Source organism: Podarcis raffonei, chromosome 5, assembly GCF_027172205.1.
Source record: "Podarcis raffonei isolate rPodRaf1 chromosome 5, rPodRaf1.pri, whole genome shotgun sequence".
In the NCBI taxonomy this organism is placed as follows: domain Eukaryota; kingdom Metazoa; phylum Chordata; class Lepidosauria; order Squamata; family Lacertidae; genus Podarcis; species Podarcis raffonei.
This window is the reverse complement of record NC_070606.1, coordinates 73,388,743-73,415,299: the sequence shown is the minus strand read 5'-3', so window position 1 is coordinate 73,415,299 and position 26,557 is coordinate 73,388,743. Positions and strand designations below refer to the sequence as shown.

Genomic DNA, 26,557 nt, shown 5'->3' with positions numbered 1-26,557 from the left:
TCCTGCCTCTGGTTTCACATGGGTATCTGGTTGGCTCATTGTGAGACATTGGGACATTGGCCTGATCCTACAGGCTCTTCTTATGACTTTCATGTTTCACATTAGGCAAGGCCAGGTGAAACCCAGTCACTTGCCTTTGCGGGTTGGGGAGTGAGACCATGCCTTCCTTTCCTCCGCTCGTCTGACCTCTGATGTCACCAGATGTTCGTTTGATGAGCCTAGCATTCAAATAGAGGATATGCGCATAAATTTCAGTTCAGATAAACCCACATTGCACAGGTGACCCCTGGATTTTATTCTGGAGATGGATTTTGCAATCTGGGCCTACTACACACACTGGATTTTAGGCACTTACAAATGTTGCCCCACATGTCAACATCCACATGCTTTTTGTCATTTCAGTCAGACTGAACTGTGCCCAAATTTCAGTCTAGCAGTTTTAATAGTTTTGTCACAATCTGAGTTTTCAGGCTTTCAGAAACATCTGCCATTGTTAAGAAACTGATAATTAAGTTGCAAGAATGGGAATCCAGCTGCAGCATGGCTTTTCAAAGAAAATAGGTCTCAAAATATTGGCAGTTCTCTGCAGGGCATCTCCCCCCCCCCACACTTCTAAATGGGAGTATATATTGAATATATCCTATTGTGCAAAGCTTTAAATTGTTGCCTGCAGTCCTGTCAGGATCCCATTGCATGTCACAGAAGTCCCAATGGCTTCAAATGATCGCAAAGGCTATGTGTGCAAGGGCTCAGCAAGGCCTGTGTTTTTCTGCAGTTTTTATTGGGTAGTACCGACATGGCTGCAATAGAAACAGAGCATACACCAAGTATTGAGTAGAATTATACAGCACATTCAATAACAATATGTCACAATTTACACTATTTACATTGAAAGAATTAAACAAATCTACCAGAACCAAGGAACCCAGAACAGGATTTTATTTCTTTGGAAAATAAAAGCCATTTGGCATTTGTATTCCCCAACTGTACTATAATTAACTCTTTCCCCTCTCTGTCCTCCTTTATTCATATAGTACAAAATGTAATGTACTATAATTAAAGCACCTAAATGCATATCCTTCAACATTTCTCTGATGAAAATAGGGATGTCCCATTCCATAAGGATAATTTTACTATTTATAGCCCACACATCTTACTGGGTTGCCCCAGCCACTCTGGGCAGCTTCCAACACATATGAAAACATAATAAAATAGTAAACATTTAAAAAACCTTCCCTATATAGGATTGCTTTGAGACGGCTCGGGGGTCAGATAACTTCATACCCTCCAACATTTCTCCAATGAAAATAGGGACATCCTGAGGAAAAGCAGAACATTACAGGATGAAATCAGAAACTGGGACGGCTTTTCTAAATCGGGGATGTCCCTGGAAAACAAGGACACTTGGAGGGTCTGTAAGTGTAGCCTGACCCCATGCGTGCTTATTTGGAGGTGGGGGGGATCTAACTGAGTTCAGTGGGGCTTTCCCCCCTCCCTGCTACATACAAGGGCTGAGCAAGATACCCTTTGCTACCTTATAGTTTCATTCCTACACACATTCATTTCATATCATTCATCTAGCCACTTCTGCCCACATTTGACAAAGGGCCATAATCCTTTTGAGCTAAATGGAGAACTGTGGTGCCCGTATTTATTTCTTACAGCTATATATCGCCTTTCCTTCATTTTGTTCAAGGAAATTGTTACGGAGGGCTTGAAAGATGCACCGGTTAGGAAGACAGACAAGAACTGTATTGTGTCTCTCTCCAACAATAGAAATGACACCCAACTTCATCCAGGTACAACTAAGTCCAGTGCCTCCTAGTTTTACACACACACACACACACACACACACACACACACACCAGCCAGCCACCCAGTTCGGGCATTTATTATTTATACTATATTACATTTATTTTACCACATTTTTTCAGCCAATGAGCTCCAGGTGGTGTACATGGTCCGTCCCCCCCAATTTCATCCTTACAACAAGCCTGTAAGGTAGGTTAGGCTAAAAGATGGTGAGCTGCATAACTGAGGATTAGAGGTGCAGTCATACACTGGTATATTCAACACGTGTACAGCATTACACAGAATCCATACTCCATTTTCTCAAGCCCTTTAGTCCACATGTCGACTTTTAAATTAACCACGTGTAAAGGTAAAGGTAAAGGGACCCCTGACCATTAGGTCCAGTCGTGACCAACTCTGGGGTTGTGGCACTCATCTCGCTTTATTGGCTGAGGGAGCCGGTGTACAGCTTCCAGGTCATGTTGTCAGCATGACTAAGCCGCTTCTAGCGAACCAGAGCAGCGCACGGAAACGTCGTTTACCTTCCCACCGGAGCGGTACCTATTCATCTACTTGCACTTTGACATGCTATCGAAATGCTAGGTTGGCAGGAGCAGGGAACGAGCAACGGGAGCTCACCCCGTCGCGGGGATTCTAACCACCAACCTTCTGATTGGCAAGCCCTAGGCTCTGTGGTTTAACCCACAGCGCCACCCGCCTCCCTTTTAACCACATGTAGTCATTCGCAATAGACTTGTTCATGTTGCACTGGACACAGAGGCACAAGATCCCTGTACACAGTAACCTAAAAAGAGCATGCTGGATCAGGCGAATGACCCATCTAGTCCAGCATCCTGCTTTCACAGTGGCCAACCAGATTCCTGTTGGAAACTTCAAAACAAAACCCACATACGAGAACACTCTCCCTTCCTGTGGTTTCCAGAAACTGGTTTTCAGAAGCATTACGGCCTCCAGCTGTGGAGGCAGAGGATAGCCATTTTGCCTGGTAACCATTGATGGCCCTTATCCTTCACGAGTTTGCCTCATTGCCTTTTAAAGCCATCCTAGTTGGATGCCCATGAGTTCTAGCATCAGGAGAGAAACTTTTCACAGCCCCCTTTCTCCATGTCACTTTCACACACACACACCACAGAAGTGTTTGTACAAAAGTGTGTACACTTGTCGATTTGCACGGCTCAGCTATTGTGTATACAAGCACGACGACCGCACACTCACTGAATGTTTGCATGTGAGTAATTGTAAAACTCACTGCAGATGGTGACAGCAGTCACGAAATTAAAAGATGCCTGCTTCTTGGGAGGAAAGCAATGACAAACCTAGACAGCATCTTAAAAAGCAGAGACATCACCTTGCGACAAAGGTCCGTATAGTAAAAGCTATGGTTTTCCTAGTAGTGATGTATGGAAGTGAGAGCTGGACCATAAAGAAGGCTGATCGCCAAAGAATTGATGCTTTTGAATTATGGTGCTGGAGGAGACTCTTGAGAGTCCCATGGACTGCAAGAAGATCAAACGTATCCATTCTTAAGGAAATCAGCCCTGAGTGCTCACTGGAAGGACAGATCGTGAAGCTGAGGCTCCAATACTTTGGCCACCTCATGAGAAGAGAAGACTCCCTGGAAAAGACCCTGATGCTGGGAAAGATTGCGGGCACAAGGAGAAGGGGACAACAGAGGATGAGATGGTTGGACAGTGTTCTCGAGGCTACCAACATGAGTTTGACCAAACTGCGGGAGGCAGTGGAAGACAGGAGTGCCTGGCGTGCTCTGGTCCATGGGGTCACGAAGAGTCGGACACGACTAAACAGCAACAAATTGTAAAACTGTCAGCGAGCTGCTGCACGCCCACTGCAGGCTCGCCGGATGTAACGCTTGAACACCCTTAAGGACGACATTCGTACATGCCTACAGGCTCCTCGCACGTCTCAGCGTAACGTGTGAACAGCCCTAACCATAGTGGCTGACCCACAAGGTCACACCCAGTGAGCTTGGAGGGCTGGACTGGGGATCTGAATCTGGGTGTCCCACTGGCCTTCAAGCTCTTCCCTCAGCCACCAGCAGCCTCCAGAGCGGCTCTTGGCGCCAGAAGCGAGCGACTCCCATGTGGCTCCTTCTGCCTCCTCCTATTCGCGGGAGGGAGAGCCTGAAAAGGAGGCGGGCGCGGAGAGGGCGGCAAAGGGCAGGGCTGTGCTGTACCGCGTACTAAAGCCGGCCAAGTAGGACGGGGGGAACTACCAGAAGTGGCGGAGCGCTGTCTGCCTTGCCTCTCCTCCTCCCTCTGCGGAAGAGCATCCCGCCCTGCGAATGGCTGGGAATTCCACGCTGAAGGTCCCTTCGAGGTAAGGACCCGCGCTTTCCTCCGCGCCCGAGCCCACCTCTCCCTCTTCCCGCTTTGTAGCCCTTTCTGCCGAGCTGCCAGCGCGCGGGACCCTCCCTCTAGGGCGCCCGAGGAGGAGCAGCAGCCTCTGGATCCGCTGCTGCCTGCTGCCCCGTGCCCTCCTCCCGGGGTGAGGGTGGCTGGGTTGGGGAGAAGCTCGCCTCCCTCTCGCCACTCCTGGCCAGCAGCTCCGGAGGAGGGTTTGACTTTAAAAACACGCAAGACACGCACACCCACACGCACATCCTAGCTGAAGTGCTCCAGTGTCTTGCGCGCTGCCTGAGGCGTTCTTCAAGGGCGCATTTGGAGATCCGTGACCGAGACCAGCTTGCGGGGGGACGGTAAGGGCTCCATGCGTTCATGGGACGGTCCGAGGAGTTGTGCTTGAGTGTGTGTCTGTGTGTTTTGTGCACAATGACGAGCGGGAATTTAAGGGGGGGGGGAAGCATCGAAAGGCTCGGCCATCTTCCGAATTTTAAACTAGCTGCTGCCCAACTCAGCCTTTTCTTCCTCCCTCATCCCCAGCACGTTAGGAGGACACTGCTGATAAATAAGGTTCTTGCTGTTCGCCTGCGTCGAAATCCTTCCTAAACACGCGAGCGGGCGTTCACACGCGAAACACCCAGCCTGGCATTGCAAGTGGGACGCTTCATTAGAAGAGCTGTGTTTCATTCATGGTTGATCATGTCGCTCATAAATGCAGGAGGAAGCTTTGCTTTTCAGAGGCTTGAGGGAAATGTGACTCTTGGCCGCGGAGCACGTGGAAATGGAAGGAATTCGGAACAGTTGAGCAAAGCCGTGGTTGTTACATGTGATATGTTTGTTGCGAATGTTCTCTGTTAGGAGGTGAGCCCTCCAGGAAACGAATAATAATTAGGTTGGAAAATTGCTTCTTGCCTTGCATGAGGTATCAGAGAATACTAGCAGTGGACAGCTTCCCTAGTAATACTGCTTTTTTTTGGGGGGGGTGATCTTCCTGCGAAATTATTTCCATGAATGGGATTGGCTTTCTCCTGGAGCACTCGTTTTGAGACGGCTCTAATGATATGCCCATGTGCCAGAGTGAAGCTAACGTGAATTTTGATATGCTTTAAAACTGGGCAGGCAAAAATGACAACACCAAACACACACCTGAAATGCCATCAAGTTCTCTTCTTGCTTTCAAGTCTCAGCATTAAAAAAATGTGTGAGTGGCATTTTGGTAATAGGAACTGATAGGATACTACCCTGGTTATTTATCTGTGCCACCTTTTTTATTAGATGTAGGAACCATAAGCAGCATTGCTTTCAAAAGCTAGCCATCACCATGTAAACAATCTCTTGTGTTGAGTTTTAGTAGCACACACATTCCCAGGTGTGAAGGGCACTGCAGCAATAACGTTTTCTTGGGGCTCTAAGGGAATGCATGGTTTAATGTGTAATTCAGAATTAAGCAGGTGGAAGTGATCTAGGTTTTCAAAGTCAGCATCGCAGACCCTTGTGATTTTGTGATAATCTATTTTTCGCCTTAAATATTTTGTGCAAACAGTATTAAGGACACAGATAGGAAGCCAGGCACTTTCTAATGCATATAAAATGCAATGTTAATGTTCATTACTGTTTAGTTTTGTTCCACACAATATATTGTTGCTGGCCTACATACATCTCTCTCTGACCTACATACACAGGTTGTGAGCACAACTGCTACAAGAAGCAATGGATTTATGGTGTATCCTTTTGGCTAATGAAACAGTTTTCACTGCTTTGGGCTAACCCAGCTCATCAAGCAAATATATAAAATCGTTATGCAAGGTTAATGGTATCTTGGAGGTGTGGTTAAAAATAAACAACCGGACATCTTCAAGCCTCTTCATCTCTTAATGGACAGCATCTGTCTCATTCATACACACTGCAAGTAGCTGAACAGAATACAAGGGCAGCAGTCCTGTGTGTTTTGCAAAACATGTCTCATATTTGAACAGCAGAGGGTGTAAATTAAGAGTCAGTTTCCACTGTGAGAACAAAACTGATAAGGGGAAAAATTGGATATGGTTGCTGCAGGCTTTTTAATGGCTTCCTTTTTCAATATGATTTAGCTTTTTCATTTTGACAAACCAATATTTGAAAAGGCAGTTTAAAGACTAACAAACTACATTTGCTTATAACCAGTGAGATCTCTCTTTCATCATTCCATCACAATTCCTTAAAGCGAAAGAAAATTAGCTTTGTAGTAAAACAACTCCAGAGGTAAACAGAAGATAAAACCATGAGATGCCTATAAAGAGCTCAAGGAGGCTGTGCTCCTATGGATTTGAGAGATTATGTTAATATTGCTGTTAATCGCTAGCTTGTTAATAGGATCAAGAACCTTCCACTTATTTCAGATTGTAGGGAGCCCTAAGCAAGCACTATCTCGCTGGTGTATTTATGTGTATTTTATGTCCATGTCTGTGTCTGCCAAAGCACACACATGCCTTTGTTGTGCATTATGGCTTTAGCGCATGCACTGTGTGTACACATGAAAAATGTAATGTATGCAGTGAGACTGAGATACGGCATATTGTGCTTATTAACTACTGTACTTCAGTTCAAATCTCGAACAGCTATACAGTGGTACATCGGGTTAAGCACTTAATTCATTCTGGAGGTCCATTCTTAACCTGAAACTGTTCTTAACCTGAAGCACCACTTCAGCTAATGGGGCCTCCTGCTGCCGCTGCGCCACTGCCACTGCACGATTTCTGTTCTTATCCTGAAGCAAAGTTCTTAACCCGAGGTACTATTTCTGGGTTAGCGGAGTCTGTAACCTGAAGCGTATGTAACCCGAGGTACCACTGTATTCAGAGCCATTAAGACTGCAATCCTATGTTCATTTGTCTCAGTGGACTCGATGGGGTTTATTTCTGAGTAAGTAGACATTATGGAATTTCAGTGCAAGGCTTCAATCCCAAGAAAAACACTTGCCAGAGAGAAAGTCACGTTGAACTTAGGGGGACTTAATTCTTAAGTCCCACCTATTTTCATGAATCTGTTTAAGGTTAATGTGCTAGTCCTTTTCACATCATTGATGTCAGGTTAGGGGTGAGGAACCTGTGACCCTTAATGGGTAAAACCACAGTGCCTAGGACTTGCCGATCGTATGGTCGGCGGTTCGAATCCCCGCGGTGGGGTGAGCTCCTGCCCACCTAGCAGTTCGAAAGCACCTTTAAGTGCAAGTAGATAAATAGGTACTGCTTTATAGCGGGAAGGTAAACAGCGTTCCGTGTGCTGCGCTGGTGCAGGCTCACCAGAGCAGCGATGTCACACTGGCCACGTGACCCGGAAGTGTCTGCAGACGGTGCCGGCTCCCGGCCTCTAGAGTGAGATGAGCGCACAACCCTAGAGTCTGACAAGACTGGCCCGTACGGCAGGGGTACCTTTACCTTTACTTTTACCTGTGACCCTTCAGATGTTGCAGGACTATACCACCTCTTATCCCTAAACATTGGTCTTGCTGGCTGGAGGTAATGGACAACAACATTTGGCTACCCCTCCCTTAAGTAGTAGTTGAAGCAATTTCTGGCACGAGAAGGTTGTTGTTGATCAGGCTTCTAGAATTCTGCATTCTCTCATCTATGTTATTTCACTCCTTGACATTATTGAAATTCACTTGAGTCACATTTAAATTTTACAACTTCCTGTGCTTGCTGTCATAGAAAAAGTGCTCCTACTTGTCTTGGCAAAGATGTAATTGCATGATAAGCCCTAAAAGTGAAACGATTCATCTCCCTATGATGATCCATGCCCCTTTACGTGAAGATACCATATCACTCTGAGGCAGTATAAAACATAATCGGATCCACAAATCAGTAAAGTTGCAATAATTGGATTTAGGCAACTTGTGTCTGGGTGTTATGACTTGCTGCACCACCTGGAAGGAGAGGGATAAACTGCTTCTCCAGAGCAGTGTCACAAAGGATGATTTTATTAAACTGCTGCTGCATGAATGTTGTGGTAGCATAATAGACATAAATTGCTGCCAGAGAATTAAAGTTCTTGAATCTTACCGTGTTTTTTAAGTCAGCGGAGTAGGGACACTGTCCCTGTCACACAAGTATTTTATCAGCCAAATCCTTTGCAAACATCCTTGCCACCTGTGCAGTGTCACAAAAGTATGGTGTTTCACTGGTGCTGTGACATATCCAGCATGTTGCACAGATGCATTAACACTTGGGTTAGGCTATTTCTTGGTATGTGCATGTTCCTCTTATTTATATTATTTTTTGCATATTTATTATGATTTGTGTGGAAAGTGTGCAAATTGGTTGTGCACTTTTTGATGTTTTATTGTTTATGACTACTTTTGTTATGTTTGTAATTATGTGATTTCCCCCCATGTTGCATGTCACCTTAAGCATGGTTTTTTAACTGGAAAGGCAGCATTCAAATAATAATTTTTTAAAAAGATTGTGGTGTATGTAAGCAACTTGAGACAGAGCACATGCAACTGTGGAACTGCCAGGTTGTGCAAAATTTGCACATATTAGATATTGGGGGCAGGAGCAGCAATACCTAGCACAATCCTACGTCAACAGGTACAAATAATTTCTAGCTTATACAACTGCAAAGATGGGCCCTCCAGGTGTGATTGGACTTCAGCTTCCATCATCTGTGACCATTGATCATGCTGGCTGGGGGGCTGATGGGAATTGGAGTCCAGTGGCTGCTGGAGAGTCACAGGTTCCCCATGCCTGTCCTACTGGAATGTTGCAAGAATATAGAGCTGAAATGTAAAATTTCAGAGCCGAGACAGAACTGGATGCTGACTTACTTGTACCATGCAAGCTGGTGGCCAATACCAATAAGACTGGGTTCACCAGATAGAGACATGGTTCTTGTCAGCTGCTTCTTGGTGTCATTTAACTCAGGTGTATTAAGATAATCAGCTGCTCCATAAATGGTCATCATGGCAGAATGAGCCAACAGTTTCTCCCATATGTAGGTTAACTGCCAAGCAGTAAGCACCCAGTTGTTAAGAAATTACAGCTAAAAATGCCATTTAATCGTGGCCTCACTTTGCAAGCTCTGGTAAGTGGCTCTTTCCAGCGTGCCTCATAAATCATACTTAATGATGTAGTGTTGTTAAGTCCCTTTTTCACAACATGAACTATGAGAGCAATTTGTTGTGAAATTGATTAATCACGGGAGAGCATACAGCCAATTGTTGGAGCAAAGGAGGTAAATCAAGCTTTGCAGCATTTGCTTTTAGAGGTTAAGCACTGAATGTTTTCCTACCTTGATTTAAGTAAGGTATGAACTATTACTAAAATGTCCAGATCTATAATTTAAATAGTTAATTTATTTAATTTAGTGCATAAGCTAAAATAGATATTCATTTATTTAACATGTTTGTAGCTCACCCTTCACCTGTTCCAGGGGTTCCTAAACTCTGGTCCATGGGCCACCTGTGGCCTGTGGGCTTGGTTCAGGTGGTCCATGGCATATCCTTGAAGAATACTTCTGATCTGAATCCTGTAGTATTCTATGGAATTCAAATAGCTATGATGTCCCTTAGTGTCCTGAGCTGTTCATAAGGACCTTGCTTGTGAGGACTGTTGTGTGTCATAATGGAATGCACATCTCTCTTGTCCATTGCATATCTTTTGTGTCTGTTCATTTGGGGATTATAGGGTTCACTTGTAAAGCGTGGCGTTGCTCCTAAGGCTCCTTGGGGAAGATGGGATTTTATTGCCGATAGGTAGGAGTAGCACGAGACTCTTAATCTCAGCTTTGTGGGTTTGAGCCCCATATTGGGCAAAATATGCCTGCATTGCAGGGGGTTGGACTAGATGACCCTCGTGGTCCTTTGCAACTCAACACTTCTTTGATTGTATTATTCTGTGTTGCGTGTCTGAGGGGCTCCATGACTTTGTGTAGCCTATCGGCAGAGCCTGTGATTGGAAAGCAGTGTCTATATCTGCAGTAGCCAGCCTCAAAGTTGCCTGGGAAGAGCAAGTGATTGCTAAAAACCACTCTAAAAATTGTAGCTCTGTGTGAGGAATAAAGATTCCTAACAACTCTCAATACCCTTAAGCTACAGCTCCCAGAATTCTTTAGGAGAAGCCATAAAAGTGCTGTCATAGTGCTTTAGATGTATGGTGTGAATGTGTTCAGAGAGAGAACAGAATGGCAGAAAGAGAGAGATAAAGGAATGTTTTGCTTTGGCCCTGCCCAGAGCTTGCTTGTGGCGCTCTTGAGAGAAGAAAATGTTGCCGACTGCTGGCATTAGATTGCCAAATAGTCTGACCTGGTGTGGCAGCTTCCTATGTCAAGCATTTAGAGTCAGCAAAACTATTGTTCTATATCTGCAGAATCTGGGTAGGCAATAACTTTCTCTCCATGTGGCCAGGCTTGTGCTCTCAAATTATTTTATTCCTATGGCGTTCAATTTCAACCCCATTATAAATTATAAAGAAGTGGGATATGCCGGAGGCTGTTTTCTTAATGGAATAATTGCCTGTGGCATCAAACCGATAACAAGCTGTATGTGTAGAGTTTAGCTTGATAGTTTAGGAGCAGAACTGCAGGTGGTCATAGAAACAATATCTTATTAGCTAGGAGTGCATAGATAATCAGAGTGCAAATTAGAGGCAGGTGTTCAGTTGTTGTCCATCTTGCCTAGGTTGCATTTTGTACTGACCTCTGGCCTCAGCTGTAGGACAAAGAGATTGCAAAGGAGCTGAACACTGTATTACTTCCTTTGGATTTCATTGTGGAAGATAATCCACACCTGAAGCATTTATTTCCAGGGAGGGTAGCTGAGGAACTGAAGGAGAAGTGAAGAGACATGAAGTTCTGGGGCTTATAAGTAGACTACAAAATTAACAAGTCAGTGGATCCAGATGGCATCTACCCAGGGTTCATAAAGAGCTGAAATATGAAAATGTTGACCTTCTAAGAAAAATATGCAGCTTGCCATAAAAATTGGCCTCGTTGCTGAAAGTCTGAAATGTAGCCAGCATAATGGCTGTATTTGCATCTCATGATAAGTTGCAGATCCTCCTAGTGGTGCAGCAATAAAACTGATGGCACATTTGCAAAGCTAAGCAGGGTCTGGTGTGGTTTCAGATTGGATAAGGATTGCATTGCGGGGGTTGGACCAGGTGACCCCTGTGATCCCTTCCAACTCTACCACTCTATGATGCTATGGTTTAAAGGTAAAGGTAAAGTGACCCCTGACTGGCTGCTGTTGCTGCTTGTGTGAGTGCTGGGAAGACCGCTCCCTCTCCTGCCAACTCCATCCGGCCTAGGGGGTGGGGCCTGCACTACCACTACAGTTTAGAGGCCTGAGCAGCTACCGGCAGCAATGGACAAAATGGTTTTAAATGTTTTAATTGCTTTTAATTTGCAGCACCTTAAATGGTGGTTGTTGTTTTTTATAATATTATATTATTTCATTATTTTATTTTTGCTGGGGGTGGGATAAGCATTTAGTCAGCGCTATTGTTTCTTGCTTTGTTTTGTTTTGTTCTGTTCTGTTTTGTTTTGTTTTATTATTATTATTATTCTGTTAAATTATTATATAGTTTGTATTTTGCTTTTTAGGGGGAAGGGTCATGGCTGCCTGGGAGTGGGCCTCAGCCAATAGATTGGGTGGGGCAGGTTCCACAGGGGGGGATGTATTGGGACACCCGATCTCAGTGATCACGGGCAGGAGGAGGAGTTATGCTAAGACCAGACCATGTCATTACCGAGGAGACAGGTTTAGTCATTGTTTGAGGACTATCCCTGCCTCCAGGTCTGGTCCTGACCGGAAGGATACAGTAATCAGCAAGGGAAACCCACATGACCTGAAAGTGTTGCTGTGCAATGCCAGGTCAATGATGAATAAAACCACTGCCATCCACGACCTGATTGTGGATGGAGGATTTGACCTGGCATGTGTGACAGAGACCTGGTTGGATGAAGCAGATGGGCCTGTCCTTGCCGCTGCTTGCCCACCAGGTTTCTCTTACGCACAGCAACCCAGGTCATGTGGGCAGGGAGGGGGGGTTGCGGTGATTTTTAGGAAGTCATTAGTCTGCACCAGGTGTCCTATTGGGAAGACCCAGTTTTCTGAGTGCATGTTCTGGAAGTTGGGCAATAGGGGCAGTACAGGATTCCTACTGGTGTACCGACCTCCCCGCTGCACCAAGGATTCCCTGCCCGAGCTGCTTCAGGTCGTGGCGGATATGCTCCTGGAGACACCTAGCTTGGTTGTCCTGGGGGATTTTAACATCCATGCCGACACAACTTTACAAGGGGCCGCTTGGGACTTTGTGGAAAGCATGGCCTCCATTGGGCTGTCCCTGAATAAGTTTGGCCCAACTCATAGCCGTGGACATGCCTTAGACTTGGTGTTCACCTCTATGGATGTTGGTGATCTGACACTAACTAAAAGTGAAACAAAAGAAGTGCCATGGTCAGATCACTTCCTGGTGCAACTGGACTTCTCCGCAACCCTTCCCCTCTGCAGGGAGGTGGGACCGACTCGGATGGTCCGCCCCCGCCACTTAATGGATCCAATTGGCTTCCAGAGAGTGGTAGAGGATGCTTTATCCCAAGTTGATGGCCTTTCAGCTGATTCCCTGGTGGCCCGCTGGAATGCGGAGTTAACCAGGGCTATTGACTGTCTGGCTCCGAAGCGCCCTCTCCGATTGCATGGAGCCCGGACAGCCCCGTGGTTTTCCCCGGAGCTGAGGGTGATGAAACAATCGTTGAGACGGCTAGAGCGCCGGTGGCAGAAAACTCATTCTGAATCAGACCGGACACGGGCTAGAGCTCAACGTCGAGCCTACCAAGTGGCAATGGCGACGGCGAAGAGGGCCTTCTTCGCCACCTCCATTGCATCTGCAGAAAACAGCAGCAGCAGACTTTTTCAGGTGGTTCGCAATCTAGTGGAACCACCTGTACCACCGGGGCCTGGTAGGGACTCCAAGATCTCCTGCAATGCTTTTGCAAAGTTTTTTGCAGATAAAATCGCTCAGATTCAGAAGGAGGTAGACTCCACCGTGGGAGCAGGGCCAGGGCGGGAGAGTGCTAGAGTTCTGTCTGGTCCTGTTACATGGGATTAATTCCAATCTGTTATCTCCGAGGATGTGGACAGGCTGCTTGGACAAGTGAAACCGACCACCTGTCTCCTTGATCCTTGCCCATCCTGGCTGATAAAAGCAAGCCGGGAAGGGCTGGGCAATGGGCTCTGCGGGGTGGTGAATGCTTCCCTCTGTGAGGGAGCCTTCCCAGACCCGCTGAAAGAGGCGGTCATTAAACCGCTTCTTAAAAAAACATCTTTAGACCCGGCCAATTTGGCCAACTATTGCCCAGTCTCAAATCTGCCATTCTTGGGCAAGGTGATTGAGCGGGTGGTTGCTGAACAACTCCAAGCACGCCTGGAGGAAATGGACCATTTGGATCCCTTCCAATCGGGATTCAGGCCTCACCATGGGACTGAAACTGCCTTGGTCGCGCTGGTTGATGATCTCCGGCGGGCTAGGGACAAAGGTGAGAGCAGTTTCCTAGTTCTGCTGGATCTCTCAGTGGCCTTTGACACCATTGACCATAACATCCTTCTGGACCGTCTAGAGGGGTTGGGAGCTGGGGGCACTGTCATACAGTGGTTCCGCTCCTTCCTCCTGGGCAGTGTCCAGAAAGTGGTGGGGGGGGATGAGTGTTCAGACCCCTGGGCTCTCACTTGTGGGGTGCCTCAGGGTTCTGTCCTCTCCCCCATGCTTTTTAATATCTATATGAAGCCGCTGGGAGAGATCATCAGGGGGTTTGGACTGGGTGTTCATCAGTATGCAGATGACACCCAGCTCTACCTCTCCTTTAAATCAGAACCAGTGAAGACGGTGAAGGTCCTGTGTGAGTGCCTGGAGGCGGTTGGAGGATGGATGGCGGCTAACAGATTGAGGTTGAATCCTGACAAGACAGAAGTACTGTTTTTGGGGGACAGGCAGCAGGTTGGTGTGGGGGATTCCCTGGTCTTGAATGGGGTAACTGTGCCCCTGAAGGACCAGGTGCGCAGCCTGGGAGTCATTTTGGACTCACAGCTGTCCATGGAGGCGCAGGTTAACTCTGTGTCCAGGGCAGCTGTCTACCAGCTCCACCTGGTACGCAGGCTAAGACCCTACCTGCCCGCGAACTGTCTCGCTAGAGTGGTGCATGCTCTAGTTATCTCACGCTTGGACTACTGCAAGATCTCCTGGACTCACGCTTGGACTACTACGTGGGGCTACCTTTGAAGGTGACCCGGAAACTGCAATTAATCCAGAATGCGGCAGCTAGACTGGTGACTGGGAGTGGCCACCGGGACCACATAACACCGGTTCTGAGAGATCTGCATTGGCTCCCAGTACGTTTCCGAGCATGATTCAAAGTGTTGGTGCTGACCTTTAAAGCCCTAAACGGCCTCGGTCCTGTATACCTGAAGGAGCGTCTCCACCCCCATCGTTCAGCCCAGACACTGAGATTCAGCGCCGAGGGCCTTCTTGCGGTTCCCTCATTGCGAGAAGTGAGGCTACAGGGAACCAGACAGAGGGCCTTCTCGGTAGTGGCGCCCGCCCTGTGGAATGCCCTCCCATCAGATGTCAAAGAGATAAATAATTACTTGACATTCAGAAGACATCTTAAGGCAGCCCTGTTCAGGGAAGTTTTTAATATGTAACGCTGTACTGTTTTTAACACTGATTGGGAGCCGCCCAGAGTGGCTGGGGAAACTCAGCCAGATGGGCGGGGTATAAATAATAAATTATTATTATTATTATTATTATTATTATTATTATTATTATTATTATTATGACCATCAGGTCCAGTCATGACCGACTCTGGGGTTGTGGCGCTCATCTCGCTTTATTGGCCAAGGGAGTCGGCGTACAGCTTCCGGGTCATGTAGCCAGCATGACTAAGCCGCTTCTGGCAAACCAGAGCAGCGCACGGAAACACCGTTTACCTTCCCACCGGAGCGGTACCTATTTATCTACTTGCACTTTGACATGCTTTTGAACTGCTAGGTTGGCAGGAGCAGGAACCGAGCAACGGGAGCTCACCCCGTCGTGGGGATTTGAACCGCCAACCTTCTGATCAGCAAGCCCTAGGCTCTGTGGTTTAACCCACAGCGCCACCCATGTCCCTCTATGGTTTACTATGCATTAATTTATCATGCCTGCTTTGCTCCTTCCCATTCATGTTGGGAAGAAATAAACTGTCTTAGCTTTACGTGTGAACCAGGGGTTGTGGTTTGTTTTACTCCACAAAAAACAAAAACCCACCACCAAAAACGTGGTAGTTCTTGGTTTACCAATTGTGGTTCATTTGAGCAGAGCAAGCTACAATCTTTGGTTTGGATGTAACACTCAGCTGGTGATCATGGCTTGTTTTCTCTGCGGATGAGTGGGAAGGAAAGGGGAAGAGTAAACTGGTCACCATTGCCCTGTGCCACAGTTTGTGCATATTGGGATGTGCTAATCCAGCCAATGCCAGCTTTTTAAAAGGGATATATGGGAATCCATGAAATTACAGGTTGGTTAGCTTAAATGTTCATTCCGGGTGTATTAGTGGGAAGCATGATTAAAGATAAAATTACTAAGCATACAAAAGAGCAAAGTTTGCTGAGGAAGAAGCGGCGTAGCTCTGCAGAGGGTGTCTCGATGAAATTGTTCACTCAGCATGTGGCCACATTGAAAAAACAAATTCCACGCCAGGGATTATTAGGGAAAGGGCTGACAGAAAAGCTGCCAGTACCATGCCTTTATATAAGTTTGCGATGCAGCCATGTTTGGAATGCTGCATACATTTCGTTCAGCCCATCCCCAAATGATGGTATAATGTTCCAAAAAGAACAAGAAAGGACACCCCCCCAAATGATCCAAATGTCCTCCATGAAAAGGCTGCAGCACCTGGGGCTTTTTTTACATTTAAGGGGGAAAGTGACTCAGCAGGGGAGGAGATGGTAAATGTTTAGGAAAAATTGGTCGGGGATAACTTTCCCCCATCCCCTGTCTCATAATGCTAGGGATCATCCAGTGAAATTGAAAAGCAATAGATCCAGGTGAGGCAAGAGAAAGCACTCCTTTGCACAATGCAGGCTTGATTTATTATGGGATTCACTTTTGTATGCTTTGATTTCCACTGGCTTAGAGGGATAAAGAGAACCCATGGGATAAAGGAAACTCAATCAACAGCTATTAGGAATGATGGCTTTGTGCAGCCTCCAGATTCAGAGGCAGTATACCACTGAATACCTGATGCTTAAGATCAACAAGGGGCAAGTGCTCAGATGCTTTCAAACACAGCTTTCAGGCTTCCTGGACTGAAACAGCAGGGCTCTTACATTTAGTCACATATGAATATAGGGCTGATGTTTTAATTTTATTGTTGCTTAGCCATTTAGTCATGTCTGACTCTTCATGACCCCATGGACCAGAGCATGCCAGGCACTCCTGTTTTCCACTGCCTCCTGCAGTTTCGTCAAATTCATCTTGGTAGTCATCCCTTAGAGAGAGTTCAAACTCAGCTACATTAGTAAAGAAAAACATTTTATTTTATTTTTTTGATAAATATTTATTAAGGTTTTTACAATATTACAAAATGAAAAAGAAAAAAGAAAAAATACAAAATAAAAATAGTTAAAAACAATTCAATCTTTTCATCACTTATCTTTCATTTACTTGTTTACCGGACCTCCTCATACCTCCCTTTTTTGTATTCCAGTTCAATTTATTAGTTCAACAATTCCTTTCCCTCCTTATTTTATCCTGATCTTTAATCTTAAATTGTTATAGCATTAAATTTTTGCCTATTTAAAAATCCATTTTTACATATTCTTTTATACCATTACAGCTAGAAACCACTTAACTTCAATCCAACATCATTCTAACATTCATTAATTTTGCAATATTTCTGTAAATAGTCTTTAAATTTCTTCCAATCTTCTTCCACCGACTCTTCTCCCTAGTCTCGGATTCTGCCAGTCATTTCCGCCAATTGCATGTAGTCCATCACCTTCATCTGCCATTCTTCCAGAGTGGGTAGGTCTTGTGTCTTCCAATACTTTGCAATAAGTATTCTTGCTGCTGTTGTAGCGTACATAAAGAAAGTTCTATCCTTCTTTAACACCAATTGGCCGACTATGCCCAGGAGAAAGGCCTCTGGTTTCTTCAAGAAGGTATATTTAAATACCTTTTTCAATTCATTATAAATCATCTCCCAGAAAGCCTTAATCCTTGGGCACGTCCACCAAAGGTGAAAAAATGTACCTTCAGTTTCTTTACATTTCCAACATTTATTATCGGGCAAATGATAGATTTTTGCGAGCTTGACTGGGGTCATGTACTACCTGTATATCATTTTCATAATATTCTCTCTTAAGGCATTGCATGTCGTAAATTTCATACCTGTGGTCCATAACTGTTCCCAGTCAGCCATCATTATGTTATATCCAACATCTTGTGCCCATTTAATCATAGCAGATTTCACCGTTTCATCCTGAGTATTCCATTTCAACAGCAGGTTATACATCTTTGACAGAATCTTAGTTTTGGGTTCTAACAGTTCTGTTTCTAATTTTGATTTTTCCACCTGGAAGCCAATTTTCTTGTCCAAATTATATGCCTCCATTATCTGGTAATAATGAAGCCAGTCTCGCACTTTGTTCTTTAGTTTCTCAAAACTCTGCAATTTCAGTCTATCTCCATCTTGTTCCAAAATTTCCCAATATTTCGGCCATTTGACCTCCATATTGAGCTTTTTCTGAGCTTTCGCTTCCATCGGTGACAGCCACCATGGGGTTTTATTTTCCAATAAGTCCTTATATCTTATCCAAACATTAAACAATGCTTTCCTGACAATGTGGTTTTTAAATGCTTTATGCACTTTGACCTTGTCATACCACAGATATGCATGCCATCCAAATACGTTGTTAAAACCTTCCAAATCCAAAATGTCTGTGTTTTCAAGAAGCAGCCATTCTTTCAACCAGCAAAAAGCTGCTGATTCATAGTAAAGTTTAAAGTCTGGCAAGGCAAATCTACCTCTTTCCTTTGCATCTGTTAATATTTTAAATTTTATTCTAGGCTTCTTGCCCTGCCAGACAAATCTAGAAATATCTCTCTGCCACTTCTTGAAACAGTCCATTTTGTCCACAATTTGCAATGTTTGAAACAAAAACAACATTCTAGGCAATACATTCATTTTTATCGCAGCAATACGGCCCAGCAGTGAGAGCTTCAAATTTGACCATATTTCTAAGTCTTTTTTCACTTCAACCCAGCATTTTTCATAGTTGTCTTTAAATAAATTCCCATTTTTTGCTGTCATGTTAATCCCCAAGTATTTAACTTTCTTAACCACTGTTAAACCTGTCTCATTCTGAAACCTCTCTCTCTCAATTGGTGTTAAATTTTTCTCTAAAACCTTGGTTTTTGACTTATTCAGTTTAAACCCTGCAACCTGACCAAATTCTTGAATCAGTTCTAAAACCCTTTTAGTACTAGATTCTGGCTCCTGTAACGTCAATACTAAGTCATCTGCAAATGCTCTCAATTTTTACTGTTTGGTTCCGACCTGTATACCTTTAACCAACTGGTCCCTTCTAATCATATTCAGCAAAACCTCCAGGACCGATATAAAAAGCAATGGGGAGATTTGGCAACCTTGTCGTGTCCCTTTTTCTATCTTAAATTCTTCCGTCACCACATTATTTACAATTAATTTGGCCTTTTGTTCAGAATATATTGCACTTATACCATTTTCAAAACCTTGGCCTACCCCCATACCCTGTAAGTTCTTTTTCATAAAACTCCAAGAAATGTTGTCAAAAGCTTTCTCCGCACCCACAAATATTAAAACTGCCTTAGTATTTATATTCACTTGTAATTTTTCTAAAATATTAATTATGTTTCTCACATTGTCAGATAGATGTCTTCCTGGGAGGAAGCCTGCTTGGTCTTTATGTATCTCTTCCACTAACACTCTTTTTAGTCTTTTAGCCAAAATATCTGCAAAAATTTTGTAATCCACGTTGAGCAGTGATATGGGACGGTAGTTCTTAAGCTGCATCTTTTCAGTCTCTATTTTCGGTACAAGTGTGATATATGCTTCTTTCCACGACTCTGGTGCCCTTTTCCCCTCCATTATTTCATTACAGACCTCTTTCAAAGGTTGTACTAGCCATTCTTTTAAAGATCTGTAGTATCTAGAAGTCAGTCCATCCGGTCCTGGAGATTTACCCAATTGCATATTCTGAATGGCACCTTCTATCTCCTGTTCAGTTATTTTATAGTTCAACATTAATTTATTTTCTTGAGAGATTTTTTGTAATCCATTTGTTTTCAAAAATCAGTCTACGTCAGTTTCTTTCTGTGGCCCTTGTGTATATAGTTGTTTAAAATACCTCTGGAAACAATTTCTAATCTCAGCTGGGTTCTGTATATTCCTTCCTTCCACTTCTAAATTTGTAACTGTATTTAATTTTTGTCTTTTTTTCATTTGCCAAGCCAGCAGTTTCCCACATTTATTAGCCGACTCAAATGTCTTTTGTCTCATTTGTTTAATTTTCCATTCAATCTCTTGATTCATCATTTTCATATATTGCACTTGATATAACTTTATTTCTCTCAAAATCTCTTGCGACTTAGTTTTTGCTCTCAATTTTTTTTCACTTTCCTTTATTTTCTCCAAAATTTTATCTTTCTTCTCATTCTGGATTCTCTTCTTTAATGCATTCTGTTGTATCAAGAACCCTCTCATAACAGCTTTACTTGCGTCCCAGATTACTCTTTTTTCCACATTGGTGCTCATATTTATCTCAAAATAATCTCTCAAGGTTTTTTTGGCCTTCTTAAACACTTCTTCATCTCTAAATAAAAACATTTTAAATATGTCACAACACTGCCATCAGATGGCACTGTAGAGTTCCGTCTTTTGCCAACGTAAATACGCATTTTCCTGAAATGTTTTTTTTATGTGTCTAGATCCAGCCCCGCTGCACTGTGTTAGAGGAGTCAGAATAGGTTGTGCATCAGTGAATCTTCTTTCTATCGATTTCAGATGGCCTCACTGTCCTTTGTGGCTTTACACCTATGCCAGTACCAGTTGAAGGCACAGAACAAGTTGAGCAATGTATGTTTTGTTGCCATTTCTAGAGTGATACATATTATTAAGCCCATGAATACACCTGGCTCACCTTACACCTTTGACTGAAGGAGGAATATAAAAGGCTCTTGATCTTCTTTCAAGAAATGCCAGTGAGTTAAGGCTGTGCTTGCTTATTTAAAAAAAGATCTGATAGCTTGTGAAGCTGTGTTGAAACATACGCAGCCAGAGCTATTTGTAATCTTGACATTTTAACTTGGAAACACCATTTCTTTTTAAGATTTTGGTGGAATTCAAAATATGATTGACATGTGGGTAGCTCAGTTGGTTAGAGTGTGGGGCTGACAACACCACAGCTGCAGGTTCAATTCCCCTGTGGGACTGCTGCATATTTCTGAATTACAAGGGGGTTGGACTAGATGATCCTTGGGGTGCCTTCCAACTCTACAATTCTATGATTCTATAATAGAAGTAATAAAGAAAGTGTGGATGACTGGCATGGAGTTGCACCACTCCTTATTTATTTGTAACATTCTATATGAGCTGCTTGTCAGCCCCCCAAAAAGACCCCAAGCCATCTTGCATTGAAAACAACAACAACTTTCACCCACAAGAAAAATCCCAAAAGATCTGATGTTCAGGTTTTATTTGTGCTCTATGGGTCATATTTGGGGTCAGAATATTAGTTTTTAACTAATCTTTGCATGTGCAGGGGTTTTCCTCCAAACCTCTGGAGAAGATTTCAGAGTGGTGCAGGGACCAGAGAAGAAGTTCTGTTTCAACCAGGCTGTTACTTGCCTGACAGTCCCAGGTGCTTTATTTTATAGTTGCCCTGTAAAAGAGGCTTTCTTGAATATGTTTGAAAATTGCATTGCTTAATCAGTCATGTGGGCTTAGTACTGTTTCAGTTCTGTTAAAAAAAGAAAAAAGCATCCCTTTTAACCCAGAAGTATGCCATCAAGATGAGGTCTCCCTTTTTTATTTAATGAAATAGAAGCAGGCATTCAGGGCCTGGAAAAGAAAGAAGCAAAGAATGTGTGTTAAACTACAGTTACAATGGCACAACTTTTCTATTCAATGTTCTCTGTTCTGTGTGCTTTCCAAGATGATGTGTAGCTGAAAAGTGGTATTTCAGCAGGTGCAGAACTCTGACAAAGACAAAATGCTTCTGCAAAATCCCATTATGCGCACCTAGTGAAGGCAATGCTACATTTTTTAACAGAAAGCTTGTGTTTAGTAAAGGTTGGTTTAGCCTTGACCTGTAATACCAGAAGGGCATATCTTTTTATTACTTACATTCTCTTAATTAGACCACAGACGTACCCTTGCAAGCAAGCGTACAAGAGCCGTAGTCTGCGATCTGAAAATCTTACAGAATTGGGCCGCAGCTAACATTTACATTATTCATGGGATTCACATCCAAAACAAATCATGAAAACATTTGCTAGAGGTATTTATAGCTGTCATTTTACTAACCATCTGTGCCTTCACGGGAGTATACACATGGTTAGGAGCGAACAAAGCTCATGATAGCAGTCGGTCTTAACTTTAAAATCACTGGAAAATAGAGATATATTGGATCTGGAGGGCTTCGATAATAGGTACGGGTGGCACTCGTACCTATGGTACGAAAAGGTGAAGGTGCACAAGGGCTTTCTAAATCACATTTTCAGGGGACCAATATTTCAGGTATGGGAGAGAAATAAAAACTTATTGGAAAGGAAGACCCCCTGGTGGATCTCACCAATAGAGGTGCTAACTATCAAGAAATCTAATATGGAAGAGAAAAATGCCACCTATGAAGATCTCATAAGTAAAACAGAACAAGGTATTAAACTTAGACCGTATGAAGAAATAAAAGACTCACTTACTGGTTGGTTGCAATACCTCCAGGTGAATGCTTTGCTAAAAGAAGACAAAAAGAAGGCAGGTTTTGAGGATAAAAAATCTAAGTTTAATGTGGAGGTTGTTGAAGGCAAGAGTAAAATACTGTCTAAAATATATGATATACTACTCGAGTGGTATACAAAAGACGAGGAGGTGAAGGAGGCAATGACCAAATGGGCGATAGATTTCGGGTATAATATTGAATTTGAAAGATGGCTGGAATTATGGAATAAAAATATAAAGTTTACAGCGTGTACGGCACTGAGGGAAAACGTATGGAAAATGATATATAGGTGGTACCATACACCGGTGAAATTGGCCAAAATGTATAGATTAAGGAACAAAAGTTGTTGGAAATGTGGTGAGGCGGAGGGCGATCTCTATCATCTATGGTGGTCATGCAATAAAGTGAAAGGTTTTTGGGAACTAATATATAATGAGCTTAAAAAAATTCTTAAATATACATTTCCCAAAAGACCCGAAGCCTTTTTGTTAGGAATTCTGGGTAAAGAAATCAAAAAAGAAGATAAGATAATATTTCTCTATGCCACTACAGCCGCAAGAATTATGTTGGCTCAAAACTGGAAAACGGAAGTTATACCTAATATAAATGAATGGCAGCTTAAAATGGTAAATTATGCAGAGCTTGCCAGGATAACAGCAAGAATACGAGATCAAGATGAACAGGAATTTCATAAAAACTGGAACAAATATTGGAAATATATTGGAAATAATTTGTAGATGATATTAGCGGGGATGGAGTAACGCTAACAGCAGCTAATATATAAGTTTAAAAACAAAGTACATGATTATAGAATTTTTATTTGATACTTACCAAAAGGGTAGAGGGGAGTCCAAAGGTTTTTTGTTTGTTTGTTTAGGGAAGGGATATAATAAACTATGTAAATGAAAGATATGTACATATATTGTAAGATTTATTAGCATGTTTATTTGTGTACCTTACATTTATAAGAATCTGTTTATTTACAAAAATTTGAATAAAAATGTATTGAGAAAAAAAAAAAAAACTTTAAAATCACAAATGCAACTGCGGAAACACACACACATTTCATTTATTCAGATCTCAGACGTCTATATCATAGAGTCGGTGTTGTATAGTTTATAGTTCTGGATACAGACTTGAGAGACATGGGTTCAAAACTTCATGAAGGCTGCCATCATAAACACCTTTCCTGGGGATTAAGTCCCACTGAGCTCAGTGAGACTTACTTCTGAGTAAACATGTGCCAGATTGCACTGTTAGTTATAAAACTCTTCCAGTAACCTCACACCAGCCATTATCACTTAGCATAACCTACCTCACAGGGTGATGTTGTCTTATATCAAACAATTTTATCCCGAGAAAATGAGTTTGTTTTTCTAAGCTGGGTCTCCTACCAAGCGACCTGGAACAATCTGCTTTCCTGAGAACAGAAAGAGGAATTCACTTTGAAAGGTGCTTTAGATAAAACTCTCATAAATAATTTGTTCTGCTTACAGCATACATTACCTTAAGCTGAAACAGTGCATGAGTTAGCACACTAGCTTCCCTCCACCCCTTAGATCCTGAATTTACATTCTGTTTTACCTAAATAAACCTTACCAGGGACTTTCCAAATTAATATTTTCTTTTGCCCTATGGTTATTCAGAGGCTCTTGTACTCACAAAAAGTCTACCGTCTAAAAAAACAATTTGGTTTTGATATAATGCAGAGGAGAGAAAACATACCTCCCTGCATAAAATAGAACAGGCATGCATAGGTCTACTTTAATTTTACTCCTGACTGTTGGAATATCCAGCAAACCTTGTTCATGTAAGTGGAAAGAAAGTAGTGTTTCCTTGGAATGAGGGACAGTGGAGACTGTGGTGTCTTTATGATATATGGTTTATTTACACATATATACAACCTGCAAATCAGTTTACTGATACTTTCTGATAATGTTCTGCAATTGCTGCAACCTGAGGAATGCACTCAGTTTAACACCATGTGGCTATTATAATTCTTAAGGCAGCTACTGTCATGGTCTACAGTTTTTAATCTTTTAATTATCATCCATAACCTTAGCATTTCAAAGAAGGAACATTGCTGCACCATGAGAGGGGATATCTTGATAAAGTCAGCTACTGAATCCCAGTGAGAATAGTGCTCTTTTAGAATTAAAACCAAGATACAACGTATCTTGCCCTGTATCACGTTGAGATTGAGAAACAGCACAGTTACTTTGCAGACATGGAATTACAATTCCATCTGAGTTCACTGTTCTAAGAACAGTGACGAGTTCACATCTACAGACTTCTGAGGGTCATATCAACCCAGTTCCGATGAGGGTCTTATAAGGCCCAGTTCCGATGTAATGGGGAACAGTGGTTTTCCACTGTATTAATTAACTATGACAGGTTTTGAACTCTTGCACTCGCCTTTTCCCACTTTGCCTTCTTGCAGGTCAGAGGAAGAGCTTATAAGCTTTTGTTTCCAGTTCCCAGGTCCACTTGTACAACTAAACTCCTCCCATGGGACAGTCCCATTGCATGGACAGACTTCTTTGAATTACACCCACTGATTGCTCATTCCAGAGAAAGCTGTATCACCTCAAATATGTATCTTTAATTGGATAAATTATATCGTGTTTGCATTGATGAGTAGTCTGAGACAAAATAATTCCCTGCCACTATTCTCTAGCTATCTGGAGAGAGGGAGCAATGCTGTTAGGATCCAGTGGAGCAAACAAAGAAACAGTTTGTAGTGAGTTTGAGTTTGAAGTCAGAAGCAGAGTGAGTTGAGAATTCAGAGCTGTGATTTTTAGTATTTATTTTTTTTGCTGTCTACTTATTTTGTTCATCAAACAACCAATAAAACAATCTATGTGGTCATTTCCCCATCTCTTGGAATTTAGAACACACTGTCTTTTCAGGATTCACATTCAATGTATTGGTCATGCAGCCAATCATTGTCTCCAATCACTGTCTCCAAACATCTGTCTAGCACTTTAGGCACCACTGCTGATTCAGATGGAACAGAGAGATAGAGTTGGATATTGTCTACATACAGTACTGGTGACACTGCACTTCGAATCAGAGATAGATAGAGAATTGTAGAGCTGGAAGGGACCACAAGGGTTATCTCCTCCAACTCCTTCCAATACAGGAACCTTTCACCCAACATGGGGCACAAACCCACAGCCCTGATATTAATAGTCTCATGATGTACCAGCTGAGTTATCCTGACTGCGTCTCCCGATGACAGCTGCCAGTGACTACATGTAGACAGTAAATAGTATGAAGGACAAGATGGAACCCTCTGAGATGCCATAGGAAAGCTCCCATGTCCTTGAACAGTGCCCCTCCATAACTTCTTGCTGGAAATGGCCCTTGAGGTAGGAGCAGAACCACCCACAACCTCCAGTTCCTTGATACCGAAAGCTGCTGAGAAGAATGAGCAGGGTCCCATGACCAGTTCTGAAGCCAAACTGAAATGGACCCAGATAATTCAGCCTCCACCAAGCATACCTGAAGCCACCTTCTTGAGTATCCAGACCCAAAAGGGGATGTTTGCCCTTTTGTTAGAGAAAAGATACAAAAGCATGCTCTGCTGGTCTACAGTTCTGCATTAAAAATTGTTGGATATGATTCTCCTACAGCTTTTATTACATTACATATAATTTTGGCTTTAGGACATTGATATTACATCTTGTTATATATAAGTATATAATAGCAATACTATAATTATGTCACAGATGATTAGATGATTGCTTTTTGAACCTTTGCAGGATTATAATTATGCCAATTATGCCAATGGTGGAACTATGTATTATGAGATGATAGGTTCAAAGTGTATGACTGACAGTCACCCTAATGCAGCAAGAGAAATCACAAATCTTCCCACTCAGTGAATGGTCAGCACTATCAGTACTGGCAATGGTGACCAGCTGTTGTGGAAGAGAGGGAAGCAGATGCCACGCTCTGTTCAAGTGGCTATTGGGTCTCAGGCATCTGACATGCAATCAACAATGTGACTGTTTGTGTTGATGGGTTGGGGTCATTCTCTCATCCCTTAACACTTATCATGGTCACAGCCCTACCTGACATTCACACTTTGAAGTTTGCATAGACATCTACATGCATAAAGCAAAGTGTTTTGTTTCCATTCACATGACCCAATTACCTTTGTTTTTCAGTGTGTAGGTTCCTTGGATTAAGCCTATGTATGTTGGGTTTCATGCATACATATCCCCTATGCATGCTAAGCCTAATGCAATCATAGGCAAACTTGGCCCTTCAGATGTTTTAGGACTACAACTCCCATCATCCCTAGCTAACAGGACCAGTGGTCAGGGATGATGTGAATTGTAGTCCCAAAACATCTGGAGGGCCGAGTTTGCCTATGCCTGGTCTAATG

General features: G+C 43.1%; 1 protein-coding gene across 1 annotated transcript in view; it reads left to right on the top strand.

Moving 5' to 3' along the window:
• Window positions 1-3,719: 3,719 nt before the first annotated feature.
• SPHKAP (SPHK1 interactor, AKAP domain containing) overlaps window positions 3,720-26,557 on the top strand; it is an 84,868-nt gene continuing 62,030 nt past the window's right edge. Inside the window, exon 1 of the mRNA XM_053390126.1 lies at window positions 3,720-4,149. Coding sequence (XP_053246101.1) covers window positions 4,115-4,149 — 35 coding nt within the window. The 5' untranslated portion in view covers window positions 3,720-4,114. The remainder of the gene's footprint in view (window positions 4,150-26,557) is intronic.